The sequence below is a fragment of the Somniosus microcephalus genome, chromosome 7 (assembly GCF_052327205.1).
Source record: "Somniosus microcephalus isolate GS21.2 chromosome 7, FLI_Smic_1.0, whole genome shotgun sequence".
Classification (NCBI taxonomy): domain Eukaryota; kingdom Metazoa; phylum Chordata; class Chondrichthyes; order Squaliformes; family Somniosidae; genus Somniosus; species Somniosus microcephalus.
This window is the reverse complement of record NC_140993.1, coordinates 100,219,232-100,236,238: the sequence shown is the minus strand read 5'-3', so window position 1 is coordinate 100,236,238 and position 17,007 is coordinate 100,219,232. Positions and strand designations below refer to the sequence as shown.

General features: G+C 41.6%; 1 protein-coding gene across 1 annotated transcript in view; it reads left to right on the top strand.

Annotated features, from left to right (window-relative positions):
* The window catches only part of LOC147114821 (EMILIN-2-like), a 73,624-nt gene extending 59,380 nt beyond the window's left edge, over window positions 1–14,244 (top strand). The window contains exons 6-8 of the mRNA XM_085992794.1: window positions 6,631–6,666; window positions 7,740–7,871; window positions 10,872–14,244. Of these exons, the coding sequence (XP_085848920.1) occupies window positions 6,631–6,666; window positions 7,740–7,871; window positions 10,872–11,203 (500 nt within the window). The 3' untranslated portion in view covers window positions 11,204–14,244. The remainder of the gene's footprint in view (window positions 1–6,630; window positions 6,667–7,739; window positions 7,872–10,871) is intronic.
* The last annotated feature ends 2,763 nt before the right edge of the window (window positions 14,245–17,007 follow it).

Below are 17,007 nucleotides of genomic sequence, written 5' to 3'. Positions count from 1 at the left end.
TACAGCCGTACAGAGCTCTGGTTAGACCTCGTCTGGAGTACTGCGTTCAGTACTGGGCATTGCACCTCAGGAAGGATATATTGACCCTGGAGAGGGTGCAGTGCAGATTCACCAAAATGATACTGGGGCTAAAAGGGTTAAATTATGAGGACAGGTTGCATAGATGAGGTTTGTATTCCCTTAAGTATAGAAGATTAAGAGGTGATCTAATTGAGGTGTTTAAGATGATTAAAGGATTTGACAGGGTAGATAGAGTGGAATGATTTCCACTGGTGGGAGAATCCAGAACAAGGGCAGGGGGCACACCTTAAAATTAGAGCTAGGTCGTTCAGGCATGATGTCATAAAACACTTCTTCACACAAAAGGTAATGGAAAACTCCCCCAAAAAGCAGTCGAGGCTAGGTCAATTGAAAATTTCAAAACTGAGATTGTTAGATTTTTGTTAGGCAAGGGTATTGAGGGTTACAGAACCAAGGTGGGTAGATGGAGTTGAGATACAGATCAGCTGTGATCTAATTGAACCAAGGTGGGTAGATGGAGTTGAGATACAGATCAGCTGTGATCTAATTGAATGGCAGAACAGGGTCGAGGGGCTGAATGGCCTCCTCCTGCTTTTATCTTCCTTACACAATGTAAACCGATATTTACAACAAATATTTGTCAAACATAATTGAGACCATAAAATATTTACTATTACAATTATAATTCATCTATTAACACATCAAAAGAAGCTTCACATGGAACTTGGCTTGCTGCAGCAGACATGCCAGAATTCATTGCATCGCACCTGATTTGTCTTGGTGATGTCAACTAAATTTGCTGCCCGTTGACTATGAGTCAGTGGAAAAATTTGCCCAATGTGGAATATGCAGTACAGTTAAAAACAACATGTACTCAATATCTGGGTAGAAGGTGATTCTCTATATATGAAAATTTTATTGCTTTAATTCTCACTGTAATCTTTTGACTGATCCTCCAACCCACATAGCCCAGTCTATGTCTCATAATAATTTAAATTTGCAAATGCATCAAAAGACCGTGAGCTAGGTAGGTTTTCTTAAATCTGTCTTTAGGCCATTATATACCCAATTATATTGTGGGAGCAACTTTAGCCCTGCCTGCCTGGTGGAAACCAGGTGAATGGGTAGTGAAAATTGCCCAGGTAACTTGCCCATGCGCGAGCCCCCTGGAGTTGACCGGTAGCAATGGACTAGTTTTCCTGAGCAGGCAGCAAGGACACCCGCCCAAAGTAAGGATGTCATCGGGACCCGACTGCAACTTTAACGGGTTGGCCTGAGTGGGAAGCAGCAGTGAGTTTCCCACTAGGCTAACCCAGCGGTGTAGCGGATCGGGACAGGAAGAGACCCAAAAAGTTAAGTGTTTACATTTTTTTTACTTCTCTTGTGCAGCCAGGAGGAGGAGGATTGCTCCACTGGGCCCCACAATGAAAGCTAAGGCCTCCCTTGACGTGAACTTGCCTGCTACCCCCTGATCGCGAGACCGTTACAGGATGACTGCGTGAGCTGATCCCACCACTGTCTCTGGGCCATGCAGTTTTCCGCCGCGTACCGCCGACTTCTTGCCCAGAACAAATGGGAAGCCGTCCGGCAGAATGTAAATGAGGTCCAGGAGTTAAAATACACTGGGCTTCATTTCTCGAGCATGGGGGAGAGTTTCTAATTCACACTGCTGCCCACCCACTGAAAACTGGTCCAGAGTTAAATCGTATTTATTCACATTGACTCATTTTCACACAGGCAGATCATCATTCTCACTCACACGCCGGCTTCCTCTCGTACACACTTCTTCTCGTGTACACAGGCTCACCTGCACTCTTGCAGACACAAAATCATTCAATCATGCGCAGTATGTCTGACTGGCTCTGGCAGCAAGTATTTAATATAAAAACACCATTGCATTTGCTGTCAGAGGTAACAAGCACTACCAGAGTTCCTCGCTTCCACTTGTGCCACTGGTAGCCCAGCCTCTGCTTACAGCATAAACACGAGCAATGCTGCAAGTACAGGCCGACATGGTAAAGCGATATGGCTCAGAATGATGGTATTTACCTTCTTTGCCTTAAAACTCCTCAAGATCTATTAATCATTACCATTAACTGTGAAGGAAATGTATTTTTCCAGTAATTTCTGCAAAAGTTCAACATTTGCTTTGTTACAAACACAAGACTGGTGATTTAGTTGTAGTATTTAGAATCTATAAAGAAAAAGAAAAGAAAGAACTTGCATTTATGTAGTACCTTCTAACCTAGGGCCTGGTTCACTTGTGAGATCACAAAATATAGAATGCATACAAGTCACTCTGGCCACAGCATTAAAATATAGGGTCCAGTTTTATGATAGGCTATTGGGAATAGTAAAATGAAAACTTCACAGCCAGAAACCAAGACTGGGGAAAGGGGTTTGTAAGGCTGGAGAATATCACAGAGATAGGGAGTGGCGGGAGGACAGGACTTAAACATAAGGAAGGGAATTTTAAATTTGAGGCACTGGGAGCCCAGGAGCCAATGTAGGTCAGTGAGCACAGAGTCGATAGAAAAGGGGATTTGATGTGCAATAGGATATGAGGAGCAGAGTTTTGGATGAGCTGAAGTTTGTGGAAAATGGGAAGCCGGCCAGGAGAGCATTGGAATAATAGTCTGGGGGTACCAAAGTCATGAATGTCAGTTTTAGCGGCAGATGGGCTGAAATACTCAGATACATCTCTGGGCATTTATTCTAAGTTAAAATAAATTATCTGTATAGATCTATGATGAGGCTACTTTTGGAATATTATTTACAGTTTTAGGCATCTTTCCTTCAAAAGAACATTAATGCAGCAGAGAAGAGTGATGAAAGTTAGGACTCAAATGTTATGAGGATAGACTTACAGAGCCAAACTAGTTTTTATTGGAGAAAAGAAGGTTGATAGGGAATGTTTTGGGATTTAAATTATGTTCAAGGCAAAACGGCAGTTTCCATAAACAGACTGATTCTGTGAATCAAACTCTGCACCTTTTTTGCATTGGTTTAGCAGATCATGGGACTAGTAATTACTCCTTAACTATGATATTGTAGCGGTTCGTGTAGATCGCCACTAAATAAGAGAGTTTGACTTCGACGAACTATTAACAAGTTGTTTATTTACAGGAACAGACTAATTACATCAGGTAAGATGGTGTAGGTCTTGTCCCAGCGGGGACGCCACGAGGACTGAGTTCGCAGTCCTGTGGAGAGCGTGATGACGTCATCACGCTCGGTCGCGTTTCCCGCGCTTGGGGCGTCACGTGACCGTGTCGTTGCGTCAGCGCATCTCCCGGTACGGAGGCTGGCCGTTGAGGCCGAGGTTGCGAGGCCGGGCTGTGCCGATGCTTGCCGCGGGGGCGGAAGATCGCGTCGCTCCCATCGGCTGGCCGATGCGGCCGAAGTCGCGGTAGGCTGGGCTGTGCCAGCGGCCGTCTTGGAAGACCGAGTCGGGCCGGCGGCCGGCGCGCGTGCGTCACGTGATGCGTGACGTCAGCGCGTTAGGTCACCTCTTAAAGGGGCAACGGCCCAACAGGTAAGTTAAAGGGGCAACGGCCCCAACAGGTAAGTTATACATACATAAGTAAGTTAAGTACATACAGTTAGGTAAGTTAAAGGGAATTATGTATATATCTATATGTAAGGGACAACCGGTAGTACCGCCACAATATATTGTATCAGAAACCACATAGGATGTGCCCAAGTTCTCCTGCCTATTCCAAATAGGTGGCAAATGTTATACAATCAGACCTTTACATTCAGGCTTAAACTAATAGTCTCATTTATTTACAAGCAAAATAATACACAGAAACAGTGAGACATGGCAAATTACTGGTGGTGCAAATACTTACAAAAAACAATAAATATAGGATCAGTTCACATGAGATTCAAATATCCCTTGTGGAATATCTTTTATGCACAGTCCTATCTCTAAGAGGATTGGGGGCTGGGGGGGGGAATGGTAAAGATGGTCTAATGTTGCCTCTAGATTGCAACAGGCTGGGGTTGAACAGTGGAAACATTGGTATAAATAGGGGATAATTTTACAAAATGGTGCTCCCGGTGGGGAGCTCCATGCCTGGGATTGCACATCAGGTATTCAGGTGCATGTTCCCTGCAACAACAACAAAAAATCAATGGGTGGAAAATTGTGCAGAGGGCATGCACAAGTTCCTGAGCTGTACACTCGACGGGGAAGGATCTATACCTGGAGCAGGAGTTTGTAAAGTTACCCCTCTATTTTGGAAGTTTGTTTCATTAGCTTTGAGATGGAAGGAGTGTTTATGCTGGGAGATGAATTGGGTGAGGTAGAATAGAGTTTGTGATAGGGCTGTGCAAAGAGCTTGCTTGAAGACTGAATGGCCTTTTCTTGTTGAATGCTATACGATCTTAAAATAGATGTGCTCTATCATCTATTTGAATTCTGCATTTGTTAATGTTTCCTGATTAAAAATATATAGATTTCTCCTTTGAATCCAACTGTTGTGCCTCACTGTTATGCTTCCTCCTTCAGCCTAGAGCATAGAATTTTCTTGATAGTTGAGATGGGTTAGGTGTTGTAGTTCAACACTTTTCATAGAGGGTAGGTTAAAATACTGACAAGTGGTGATCATGGCCGTGATCATGGCCTTCATCTTCTCTCCCTCATGGTCCTGCTGATATTCATCCCCACAATTTTGAAGGCACAATGGCTTGAGTTGTAGACTTCACAGCTGTGTTCAGTGCTGCTCTGAAATTTTTGGACAGGATGTCAGCTTTACTGGAAAGGGTTGGTATCGCTCATTTTTCTTGTCCATGAGGTGAACTGCTTTCTTGTGCTAAAGTGCTCCCCCTAGTGGCCGGGCTAAGAACTAGCAAAATTTACTGAATGTGTGCTGGTGAGTCTGAGTAAATGCTGAGGCTGATATTTGTTGTCTGGTTGGAGAACTAGCACTGGAGTCCTCTAATCAGCTTTTTTTTTAAATTGCGTAGATTCGCTTTCAATAATATATAAATTGTTTATCTTGCTGAACACATATTGGGGAGGTAAATATTTGTCTTCCGCATTCCCAGCCAGAGCCTCACATGGCAGAAGAGCAAATTGGGAATTTGGATGTGCAACCCCACATTATTCTGTCCATAAAAAATCCTGGTCTGGTACCTGAAGCTACTGTTGGCAAGCGTTGAAGATGAACATTTATTCCATTGTAATTTAGTAAATTTAGAATTTGTAAAGCTAAAACTAACTGAAATCCGATAAAAAAGGACGGGAAATAACCAAGTAATAGTTTTAGAATGGAAACATCCAGTCAAACAGGTGGTGGCAAGATTTAATTTAAAAGAATGTTTACGTTGGTCTGAAGGAAACTAAACTCCACAGTGCTTGAAGCCATTATAAATGAGATTTTAAAAAGTGATAAAGGTACAGCACACCTGTGGATGTTCTTTGGATCAATAGCCAGTACAATTTAAGATTCTGCTGACTCAGGCTCTGATATTTACCAAAAGCAAAATACTGCGGATGCTGGAAATCTGAAATGAAAACAGAAAAAGCTGGAAATACTCAGCAGGTCAGGCAGCATCTGTGGAGAGAGAAACAGAGTTAACGTTTCAGATCTGTGACCTTTCGTCAGAACTGGAAAAAGTTAGAGATGTAACAGAGTTCACACAAGTGCAGGGGCAGGTGGAGGGTGAGGGGAGGAAAGAACAAAAGGGAAGGTCTGTGATAGGATGGAAGGCAGGAGAGATTAAAAGACAAAAGGGATGATGATGCAAGGCAAAAGGAGATGGTAATGGGACAAGTAAAGATGAGTCTAGAAGAGATGTAAATGGGAATGGCTGAATCATCAACAGCTGCTATCTGAAAAGATTGGGGCAGAGGTTATGGTCTGAAATTGTTGAACTCGATGTTGAGTCCAGAAGGCTGTAAAGTACCTCATCAGAAGATCAGGTGCTGTTCCTCGAGCTTACGTTCAGCTTTGTTGGAACAGTGTAAGAGGCCGAGGACAGTGAGGTCAGAATGAGAGTGGAACAGAGAATTAAAGTGATATTTACCAGCTAGTTTACAAGTCACTAGGGTGTTCTGAACAAACATTAAGGGTGCAGTTACATTAAAAGAATAGTGTTTGTACAAAGTACAAGCTTTGTACAAAGCTTCACACCAATGCAGTTGTCATAAGGGCCAATTGCACACTTCCAACAGGGAGTACTGCTCACAGGCAAAACATACCGAGAAATTGTGGGTGCAAAGCTCATGATTTTCTGTCTATTAATAGACAAGTGGGCTGCTGGAGGTACTTTAAACCTCTTTCTGGGGGGAGGCAGCATGACATCCCACCCCACACCGGGCACCCATAGAAGTACAGGCATCTGACTTGAGTGCAAAACAGGGAGCCTCCCCACTGACCCTGGAAAGTCTGTTGGGGTCAACACCGAAGGTTCCCAGTGGGCAGAATTGCTGGAATCGTCGGCCCATGGATTATCTGGGTCCTTGTAACTACATTGCACATCAATTCCACTATTACTTCAGTATGTTACTGGCTATTTTGCAAAAAGGGCAACTATGTAAACACAAACATTTAAAATAATTATTTTTTCTCTCCCCTCTCTCTCCCCCCCCCCCCCACACAGGGCAGTCCATGAATTTTGGAGCTCCAGGAATCGCAGGTATGCCTCGGTCATAGACACTTAATTAATTATACAACTTTTGGTCTTCAAGATCAGAGATTCACCCGAAAACATATTTATCTTCAATATTTTATACTACGTGTTCACTGAGAAGCTCATTGGTGATGATTTATTTCTCCATTACTGTCTCTGACTTATTTACTGTTACTTTTAAATGTATTTGACTTTAATGTCATATTAGGGTTCCACGTAAGGTGCTTCTACATTGGTGTTTCCTTAGTTCAGATCATGAGAGAGCATCGAGTCTGCATTAGCTCTCTGTATTAGCATTGCTAAAACTGGGTTCCTGCAGCAGAATCATAGACCCAGTTTTTCATAGCTCTATAATTCTACCACTGGGCTTTGATTGACAGTTTCAGCAGTGTAAATGTAGAGATCCAGCTCATAGACACTGGGGTCCTGCAATGTAAACTAAACAAGTATTCACGTAGAATGCCTAAATGTACTGAGTGTGCAGGTAAAAGAGTCTGCATTCTTAATAGCTTCAAAGAAACCCCATATAAGTTTATAAAGTGTTCGAAAGCTTTATAAATCTTACACTGCACTGGAAAGATGCTCCAACTCCACTCTGATCTGGAGTCAAGGTCAGGCCTTGACTGGAGTTATACATTACTATGACACAGAAATGACTTTTCAGCGATGTGGTATAAAAGCATCATTGGGTTACAGGACATCTTCCACTTGCTGCTTCTGTAATAGTCTAATTGCTTATGTTGTGGGCTCCAGCACATTTACACGAAGAAGTGGAAAACACAGCGGCAAAGAGCCATTTGTTCATAAGAACATAAGAAATAAGAGCAGGAGTGGGCCATTTGGCCCTTCGAGCCTGCTCCGCCATTCAATAAGATCATGGCTGATCCTCTACCTCACCTCCACTTTCCTGAACTACCCCCATATCCCTTGATTCCCTTAATATTCAAAAATCTATCGATCTTTGTCTTGAATATACTCAATTTTCATAAAATAAAAACAGAAAATGCTGGAAATACTCAGCAGGTCAGGCAGCATCTGTGGAGAGCGAAGCAGAGTTAACATTCTCTGTTCCTTTTCAGAAAGTACAGCTGTTCGAAAGTACGTTTCCTTTTCTGTGGGTCTGACCGAAAAACCTTTCGTTGGTAATGCAGGGATAATCAGATTCAATAAAGTTTTAGTTAATGATGGACACCACTACAATACAAATACAGGTAACAATTCTATACAGATTTTTTTTTGTGTGTTTGTGTCCTTGTAGTCACTAAGTGCTGCGACGGGCCATTTTCCACTTTGCACACTGTAGTATCAGTCATTTTCGGAAGACTAGCATGGGTCAGATGTTTTGCAGGACTTTCTTGCATTGTCCCGAAGCCACAACCTCAGCAAAGTGCCCCATTTTTGTTCTCCACACACTTCTGAACGCTGCAAACAAGGTACGAGACAAAACGTGCTAGAATTCATTTCACTTGTTCGTCTCAACGATTTGAAGAGTTTTCTGAAGGTTGCTTCACCTCACATCCGAAGAGGATAATCCACTGTCTCAACAGCTCTAAAGATTTAATAGAACTGCAAGGAAAAACTCATGGAAAGATTTCATATAGGAGGCAGCAACATACTAGAATCTTGAAAATAATCTTTGAACTACAGGGGTTTTGAGCAATGGCTTACTAACCACAGGTGCCCTGATAAGTAGGGCAAATGATTTGCTATTGCCCAGAAACACTCAGAAATCAGGATTTTCACTGCCTGTGGGTTTTTTTTAATGCAAAATTGTAGCACTTCGGCTTCACATGGTAAATGTAGAAATTCACCATATTTATCACTTGCTGTGACATATAAAAAGGATATAGAGGCACTGGAGAGGGTGCAGAGAAGATTTACAGGGATGATACCAGAAATGCGAGGAAAGGATGAACAGGCTGGGTCTCTTTTCTCTTGAAAAAAGATTGAGGGGTGACCTAATAGAGGTCTTTAAAATTATGTAAGGTTTTGATAGAGTGGATACAGAGAGAGTGTTTCCACTTGTGAGGAAGAGCATAACTAGAGACCATCAATATAAGATAGTCACCAAGAAATCCAATAGGGAATTCAGAAGAAACTTCTTTACCCAAAGAGTGGTGAGAATGTGGAACTCGCTACCACAGGGAGTGGTTGAAGCGAATAGTATTGATGCATTTAAGGGGAGGCTGGACAAACATATGAGGGAGAAGGGAATAGGGGGTTATGCCGATAGAGTTAGATGAGGAAAGACGGGAGGAGGCTCGAGTGGAGCATAAACGCCGGCATGGACTGGTTGGGCCGAAAGGCCTGTTTCTGTGCCATATATCCTATGTAATCTTATGTAACCACAACAAATCACATCCCCGAGTGATAAGACTTACAAGGGTATAAATTGGGCCTTGTTGTGCAAACACATGAAGAATGACAGCACCTGTGGAACTGGGAGAAAACTGTGTTGGGGTGGCAAGCAAAGTAACGTATATTACAATGCAATGACCAATGTATTGAAAAAATACATATTGGGGCAGTAATTCCTCCCCAAACGCGTGAGTACGGAAGGGATACTCACGCGCCTGGCCGGAGGAAATGCCGGTTTTCAGCATGCACAGCGCATGCGCTGAAAACCGGCATTTCCTCTCCTCTAACCCAAGAGTTGAAGAGGCTAGCGCGTGCGCTGTAGGGGGCAGCGCGTGCGTCTTGGGTTTCCTCTGTTTTGGGGGATTTGCGCATGTCTAAAGGCCTCCGGTCTTTACGCTTGTAAAAAGCACATGTAAGTATTTATTTTTACAGGTAAGTGGTGTTTTAGTGTAATTTAGAATTTTTTTTCCACAGGTTTATTATTTTAAAGAATCTACAATAAGGTAAGTTTAGTTTTAGACCCTTTTTATTAAAAATTTATTTTTTTCAAAAAAAAAATTATTGTTTAAATTTTTTTTTTTTTACTTATTTATACTTAATTTAATGATTGGGATGCTTTTTAAATTTTTATTTAAAGTTTAAATAGTGTTTTTGGCCCCCGTAGTTTTCATGAGTTTGACAGTTCTTACTCTCAAACTCATGAATGAACCTTCCCCTCCCCTGATTGGTTGTACAGTGCTCACCTGATCCCAGCCGGCACATCGCACTAACTACGCCGCTGGATCAGGTAAGCACTGCGCGCTGACATCTGAACCGGGCCTGTGACAGGAAATGCAAGCAGGCCCGGGCTTCAGATGTCAGTGCGCAGGGTGAGTGCAGATCGGGGGCTTGCACGCGCGGCAAGCCCCCAACACCAAGTTCTGGGCCAATCAGTTCAATGATGCACCAACAAAACCACAGTATATGGTTTCGAGCTGGTTTAGATGGAGATTACATTGGGGTAGATTTTGACTTTGTGAGATAGTGTAAAACAGATATAAAAACAGAAAATGCTGGAAAGACTCAGGTCAGGCAGCATTTGTGGAGGGCTGCTGACTCGTCAGGGCCGGCCTTAGGGAAACGGTGCCCTGGACGAACTTGTATTTTGACGCCCTTTTTTAGTATTAGGGAAAGTTTCAGAAATAAAGCTGTAATTTCAAAAGTATTTTATAATTTAAATAATAAACGATAAATCATAAAAATAACATAGCTAAGTAAACTAAACATTAAATTAAACACTACACTAATAAATAACAGTAACAAATAAAAAACTTAGTTCACCAGATATTTTGAGCCACATCATTCTTGATAGACAGGATGGCCAGCAAAGATAGCCTGTCGTCTCCCATGGTCAATCACAAATATGTTTTTATGAGTTTCAACTTCAAAAATCTCCCTTTGCTGCTCGCCACCAATACGGGCATGGGTAACAGAATCTTGAGTATGTGTTTGGGAACTTGCTCTTGAAACTTGAAGTTTGCTCTACAGTCCATTGGAAGCAGACTTGAGATAGCCAAGTTCTTTGCAGAGGTCGACGCCGTAATGTCAGATCCTCTTGACCACTGCATCCTGGGTCAGTAACCCACCCTTAAGGCCGACCCTGTGACTTGCCATTTTACACTATTGCATAAAGTCAAGATGTACCCCATTGTATTTATCCCAACCAATCACTTCAGTTTTAACAAGTTTTGCCACAGGGGTGCACTATTTTAATACCATGGATTCTTAAAAAAATGTGGACTCCTGCAATATGAACCAGTTCCTGATCATGGATTGTCCTCTATAATTACCTTTCTTTGTTGGCTTTATTCCAGGTATATTTACAGCTCCTTTTGAGGGACAGTATCTCATCTCTGCGGTCCTTGCTCCTCAGAGGAATGAGCATATTGAAGCTATCCTCTCTGTCTCTAATCAAAGTGTCATGCAGATGGACACTTCTGGCTATCGAATAGAACTGCTGGAATCTCAAAGACCCTTTTTGGGAAGGCAGACTTGTGGAGGTGTTGGGACTTTCAATCTGATTCTGAACCTGAAAGTTGAAGATGAAGTGAGTGTCATAGTGATCGATGGTAAACTGGTCGACACAGATGAGATGTACTCAACTTTCAGTGGGACTCTGCTGTATGAAACATCCTCTCAGAGCTAGCCAATTAGAAGGAAGTTGGGCAGATAGGAGTTTAATATACACTGATTTAGAGGATGTGAAGGGGATGTAGATTTTCCTGAATTTCTGGCATTCACTGTCAAAGAAAACACTTCTCTATTTTATAAAATACCAAATCAATTTAACTTTGTGAAAGACAAATTCCACCAAGTTAGAATTATGGATAAGCCTCAATCTGGCAGGATATTAGTGTTTTGGGTCTAATTATATTGTTCCGTTAAAGAGACATATTTGATAAGAGGAATGAAACTAATCTTTCTGTAGCGAGTGTGGCCATGAAGTCCTATTAACTCCTATCACTGGAAACACTTTAAAGTAAAACTTTATCAGTTAGTTATAAATGTTTAAATATTGCTTTTCCACTTATTTTTTGACAGTTTACCCATAGATTGTCAGTGCAGTACATTTCAGTGGTATACAGGAAGACAATCTCACTGTCAACTGAAGAAAGGTTAATGTGTAATACCATAGTTTTAATAAAGATGAGGCAAACTACATGCATGATCATGACCAACAGAAGTGGCAACAGTTTTTTTTAAATTATTAATCTGGATGGTTCTTTTCGTATTTTCACTCATATGATGGGCAAATGTCTGGTCTTTATTTAGCAAACAGGACTTATTTTCACATTCATCGCTGTGCACAAAATTCAAAATGTGTCCCCATTTGAATCACTAATGGAAAATGTGTTCTGTAAAGATTAGCCATGTTACACACTCATCCTTTTAGGAAAGCCTGCCCTTGAATTGTAATCTAAATTGTGATGTTCGCTCTGATATTTGTTCTACAATACCACTGATCCACTGATGAGGATTTTATAAGTAGGAACTTTCTTAGCACTAAATAAATCAGAAGGGCAGCAATTAAAAAATAAATAAAACTGCCCAGAGTGTAAGCAGCCACTTTAGTCTGTTCTGCTTGCAATGAGCCAGTCAAGCTGGGACAATTTCCTCTGTGCACTGTATGCAACAATATCAACACCACAAAATCATGAATATTATTTACAATTTTGTGATACATATCACAGGGAAAATTTTCCCTCGTGGCCTCTTACTGACATCATTACATAGTACTGTGTGGGCCACAGAGCACAGCTGTGAGAGAGCAATAGAATTTATACATTTTGCCAAAAAGTTAATGCAGCAAGCACAGGGGGGTTGGGGGAGGGGATTTGTTTTCCATCCAATATTGTTATTCTTTTAAAAGCACAGATGTAGAAAATATTAAGTATGAAATGTATACAATGTGGAAGTGAACCACTAAATAGCATATGTTGAATACAACAGCAGGTAGGGTTACCATAGTCTTATGAAAAAAACAATTTTTTTGTTTTTGATTTTTTAAAAAGTGGAGCTAGTAAAATGAATTTTGCAATGCTTTTGTGAAATAAACCAAATCTATGATGGGAGATTGTGAAAGATGGAAAATAATCCATGATTAACTGATCACACCACAACCCATTCTGGATTTTGGGTCATCATGGGTTTATTTTCTGTATTCCGCAACCACCCTCAAGTGAAATACTTTTAAATGAATGTACAAGTACTACTACATATTGTTCTTTTATGTTTTTTGTTAGCAATTTACAATAATGATGCAACTCGTGAGATTACAGAGGTTCTGTAAAGAGAAAGTGAACATAGATCAACGACCTGAAACAGTTTCCATCCCTCTCCCACACTCAAATAAATTAGATATCTAGCTTAACCTACTTTAAGAAAATTGGTTACAAAAAAAAACTAAGTCAGTCAGTGTCTCAATACAAGTCATCAGGGAAGATCTCAAGTTAACAAAAAAAATGAGTACTATTTCAAATGTCATATTTTGAGTGAAGACAATAAATATTTATTATAGCTCAATGCTACTATTTCCCTGCAGTTGAAGTGGATGATGATATGCTCATCTACACTGTTGTTAGATAAATACAAATAAAAAGACATTCTAATTTCAGACAATGGTGACGTTAGAATTTTTTTTTGTTTAGTTCTTTATTTACTTCTAGCTTCATTACTTCCTTCTCACATCTCAAGACTAACCATCATACCAAATTCAAAGAGGGCTCGTTTTTAAAGGAGAGAACCATTGAATTAAACGTTCAGGTGCAGACTCTCGTCGGGGCTACAACTGAAACGTCAACTCATCTGTTCTCTCCACAGATGCTGACTGACCAGCATCTTGTTTCAGATTTCCAACATCAGAAGTGATTTGTTTATTGTTTAATCTTGAATGGAATGAGGATGGATCATTTGAACACGAGATAACACTGTAAACTATGAATGTTTGACTTTAAGCGAATTGGAACACCAATTCTTTTGTTTTAACAGATTGGTTTTGAGTCTTGTATACCTGTAATCATAATGGAAACATCCAATTCACAGTTTTTGCAGTGATGTAACACTAGGCCCATGGAAAGCTACAAAAAGTAACGTGTAGCCCTATGAGCAAACCTATAGTGAAATTCTTACTATTTAAGGAACACATCAAATTTTATTAACTTTATTAATATATATATATAAACCTATGTAGTATTGAGTCAATTGTGCATTGGCGATCAATAATGCAGATTTTATAAAGTAAAAGTATAAAAAGTTATACATTCTTTTTAACTGAATAAATGTCCACAAAAGTATTTAATAGTATTTTGAATCCCACCACCAATCTTAGAATATATATGTACATGAAAATAATTGTACTTAGTGAAGCTGAATTTATTTTTGATGACTGTCTTATATCAAAAGACTCTGGTCTGGTCTCCTCAGAGATGAACCCAAGGAAAGTATCTTTGTTACCATTAAGGATAGATTACTGAGCCACTTCAACACAATCTCAAATGAGAAATCTTACCTGGGTTATTAATCAGGTAAATACCTGTTCAGCTATGACAGACAAGTGGTCAAACCTAAAATTTATGTTGTATACACACACATAACCATTATTTGTATTGTTCTCATGTTACTGAATTCCTGCTTACCTTATATATGCTGTATTTCATTGACATTAATAAAATAATTGAAATAATTGAATCATTACAGTTTGTATCAATACACTTGTAACTGCAGATGCAGATCTCATGGTCTTGAATAATATTTCTATGCAAATGACAAACCAGTACAAAAAATGTCAGTTGAACAAAGTAGTGCTGCTGGGTAGGTCATTCAGTGCATGATTCTAATAAAATTTAACTCTTGTAGCATATAAAACTTTACAACATTCACAATTTTTGGTCATATTTTTCTGCTCATTAATATGAGGAATGTCAGTGTTGGAAAATGCCTGAAAAGCATGTTAGGTGCAAACCTAGCATGAGAGAACCAACACGAGGGAAAAACCTACATGACATATAATTAAATTGAATACACATTAAATGGTAGGACACTGAGAAATGTAGAGGAGCAAAGGGACCTGGGAGTGCAGGGTACAGATTTCTGAAGGTAGCAGGCCAAGTAGATAAGGTGGTTAGGAAGGCATATGGAATACTTGTATTCTATGCCTCGGCTAATAAAGGCAAGAGCAGGAAGGTTATGCTTGAACTGTATAAAACACTAGTTAGGCCACAGCTAGAGTACTGCGTGCAGTTCTGGTCACCACATTACAGGACAGATGTGATTGCACTAGAGAGGGTACAGAGGAGATTTACGAGGTTGTTGCCTAGACTGGAGAATTTTAGCTGTGAGGAAAGATTGGATAGGCTGGGTCTGTTTTCTTTGGAACAGAGGAGGCTGAGGGGAGACCTTATTGAGGTGTATAAAATTATGAGGGGCCTAGATAGAGTGGATAGGATGGATCTATTTCCCTTATCAGAGGGGTCAACAAACAGGGGGCATAGATTTAAAGTAATTGGTAGGAGGTTTAGAGGAAATTTGAGGGGAAATTTCTTCACCCAGAGGATGGTTGGGGTCTGGAACTCACTGCCTGAAAGGGTGTAGAGGCAGAAACCCTCATCGCATTTTAAAAGTGCTTGGAGGTACACTTGAAGTGCTGTAACCTACAGGGCTAGGGACCAAGAGCTGGAAAGTGGGATAGGGCTGGATAGCTCTCTGTCGGCCGGCGCGGACATGATGGGCCAAAATGGCCTCCTTCTGTGCTGTAAATTTCTATGATTCTATGATTGACCTCGTCCTCACCAATCTACCTGTCGCAGATACATCCGTCCATGACAGCATGGGTAGCAGTGACCATCGCACAGTCCTTGTGGAGACGAAGACTCGTCTTCACACTGAGGACACCATCGTGTTGTGTGGCACTATCACCATGCTAAATGGGATAGATTCAGAACAGATCTAGCAGCTCAAAACTGGGCATCCATGAGGCACTGTGGGCCATCAGCAGCAGCAGAATTGTACTCCACCACAACCTGTAATCTCATGGCCCGGCATATCCCTCTCTCCATTACCATCAAGCCAGGGGATCAACCTTGGTTCAATGAGTGCAGAAGAGCATACCAGGAGCAGCACCAGGTGTACCTAAAAATGAGGTGCCAACCTGGGGAACCTGCAACACAGGACTACATGCATGCTAAACAGCGAAAGCAGCATGCTAGAGACAGAGCTAAACGATCCCACAATCAATGGATCAGATCAAAGCTCTGCAGTCCTGCCACATCCAGTCATGAATGATGGACAATTAAACAACTAATGGGAGGAGGAGGCTCCATGAATATCCCCATCCTCAATGATGGTGGAGCCCAACACGTGAGTGCAAAAGACAAGGCAGAAGCGGTTGCAACCATCTTCAGCCAGAAGTGCCGAGTGGATGATGCATATCGGCCTCCTCCTGAGGTCCCCACCATCACAGAAGCCAGTCTTCAGCCAATTCGATTCACTCCACGTGATATCAAGAAACAGCTGAGCGCACTGGATACAGCAAAGGCTATGGGCCCCGACAGCATCCCGGCTGTTGTGCCGAAGACTCGTGCTCCAGAACTAGCCACGCCACTAGCCAAGCTGTTCCAGTACAACTACAACACTGGCATCTACCAAACAATGGAAAACTGCCCAGGTATGTCCTGTCCACAAAAAGCAGGACAAATCCAATCCAGACAATTACCGCCCCATCAGTCTACTCTCAATCATCAGCAAAGTGAAGGAAGGTGTTGTTGACAGTACTATCAAGCGGCACTTACTCACCAATAACCTGCTCACTGATACTCAGTTTGGGTTCCGCCAAGACCACTCGGCTCCAGACCTCATGCAGCCTTGGTCCAAACATGCACAAAAGAGCTGAATTCCAGAGGTGAGGTGAGAGTGACTGCCCTTGACATCAAGGCAGCATTTGGCGGAATGTGTCATCAAGGAGCCCTAGTAAAACTGAAGTCAGTGGGAATCTAGAAAAAACTCTCCACTGGCTGGAGTCACACCTAGCACAAAGGAAGATGGTTGTGGTTGTTGGAAGTCAATCATCTCAGCCCCAGGACATCACTGCAGGAGTTGCTCAGGGCAGTGTCCTAGGCCCAACATTCTTCATCTGCTTCATCAATGACCTTCCTTCCACCATAAAGGAAGAAGTGGGGATATTCACCGATGATTGCAGAGTTCAGTTCCATTTGCAACTCCCCAGATAATGAAGCAGTCAATGCCCGCATGCAACGAGACCTGGACAACATTCAAGCTTGGGCTGATACGTGGCAAATAACATTTGCGCCACACAAGTGCCAGGCAATGACTATCTCCAACAAGAGAAAGTCTAACCACTGCCCCATAACATTCAACTGCATTACCATCGCCAAATTCCCCCACCATCAACATCCTGGGGGGTCACCATTTACCAGAAACTTAACTGGACCAGCC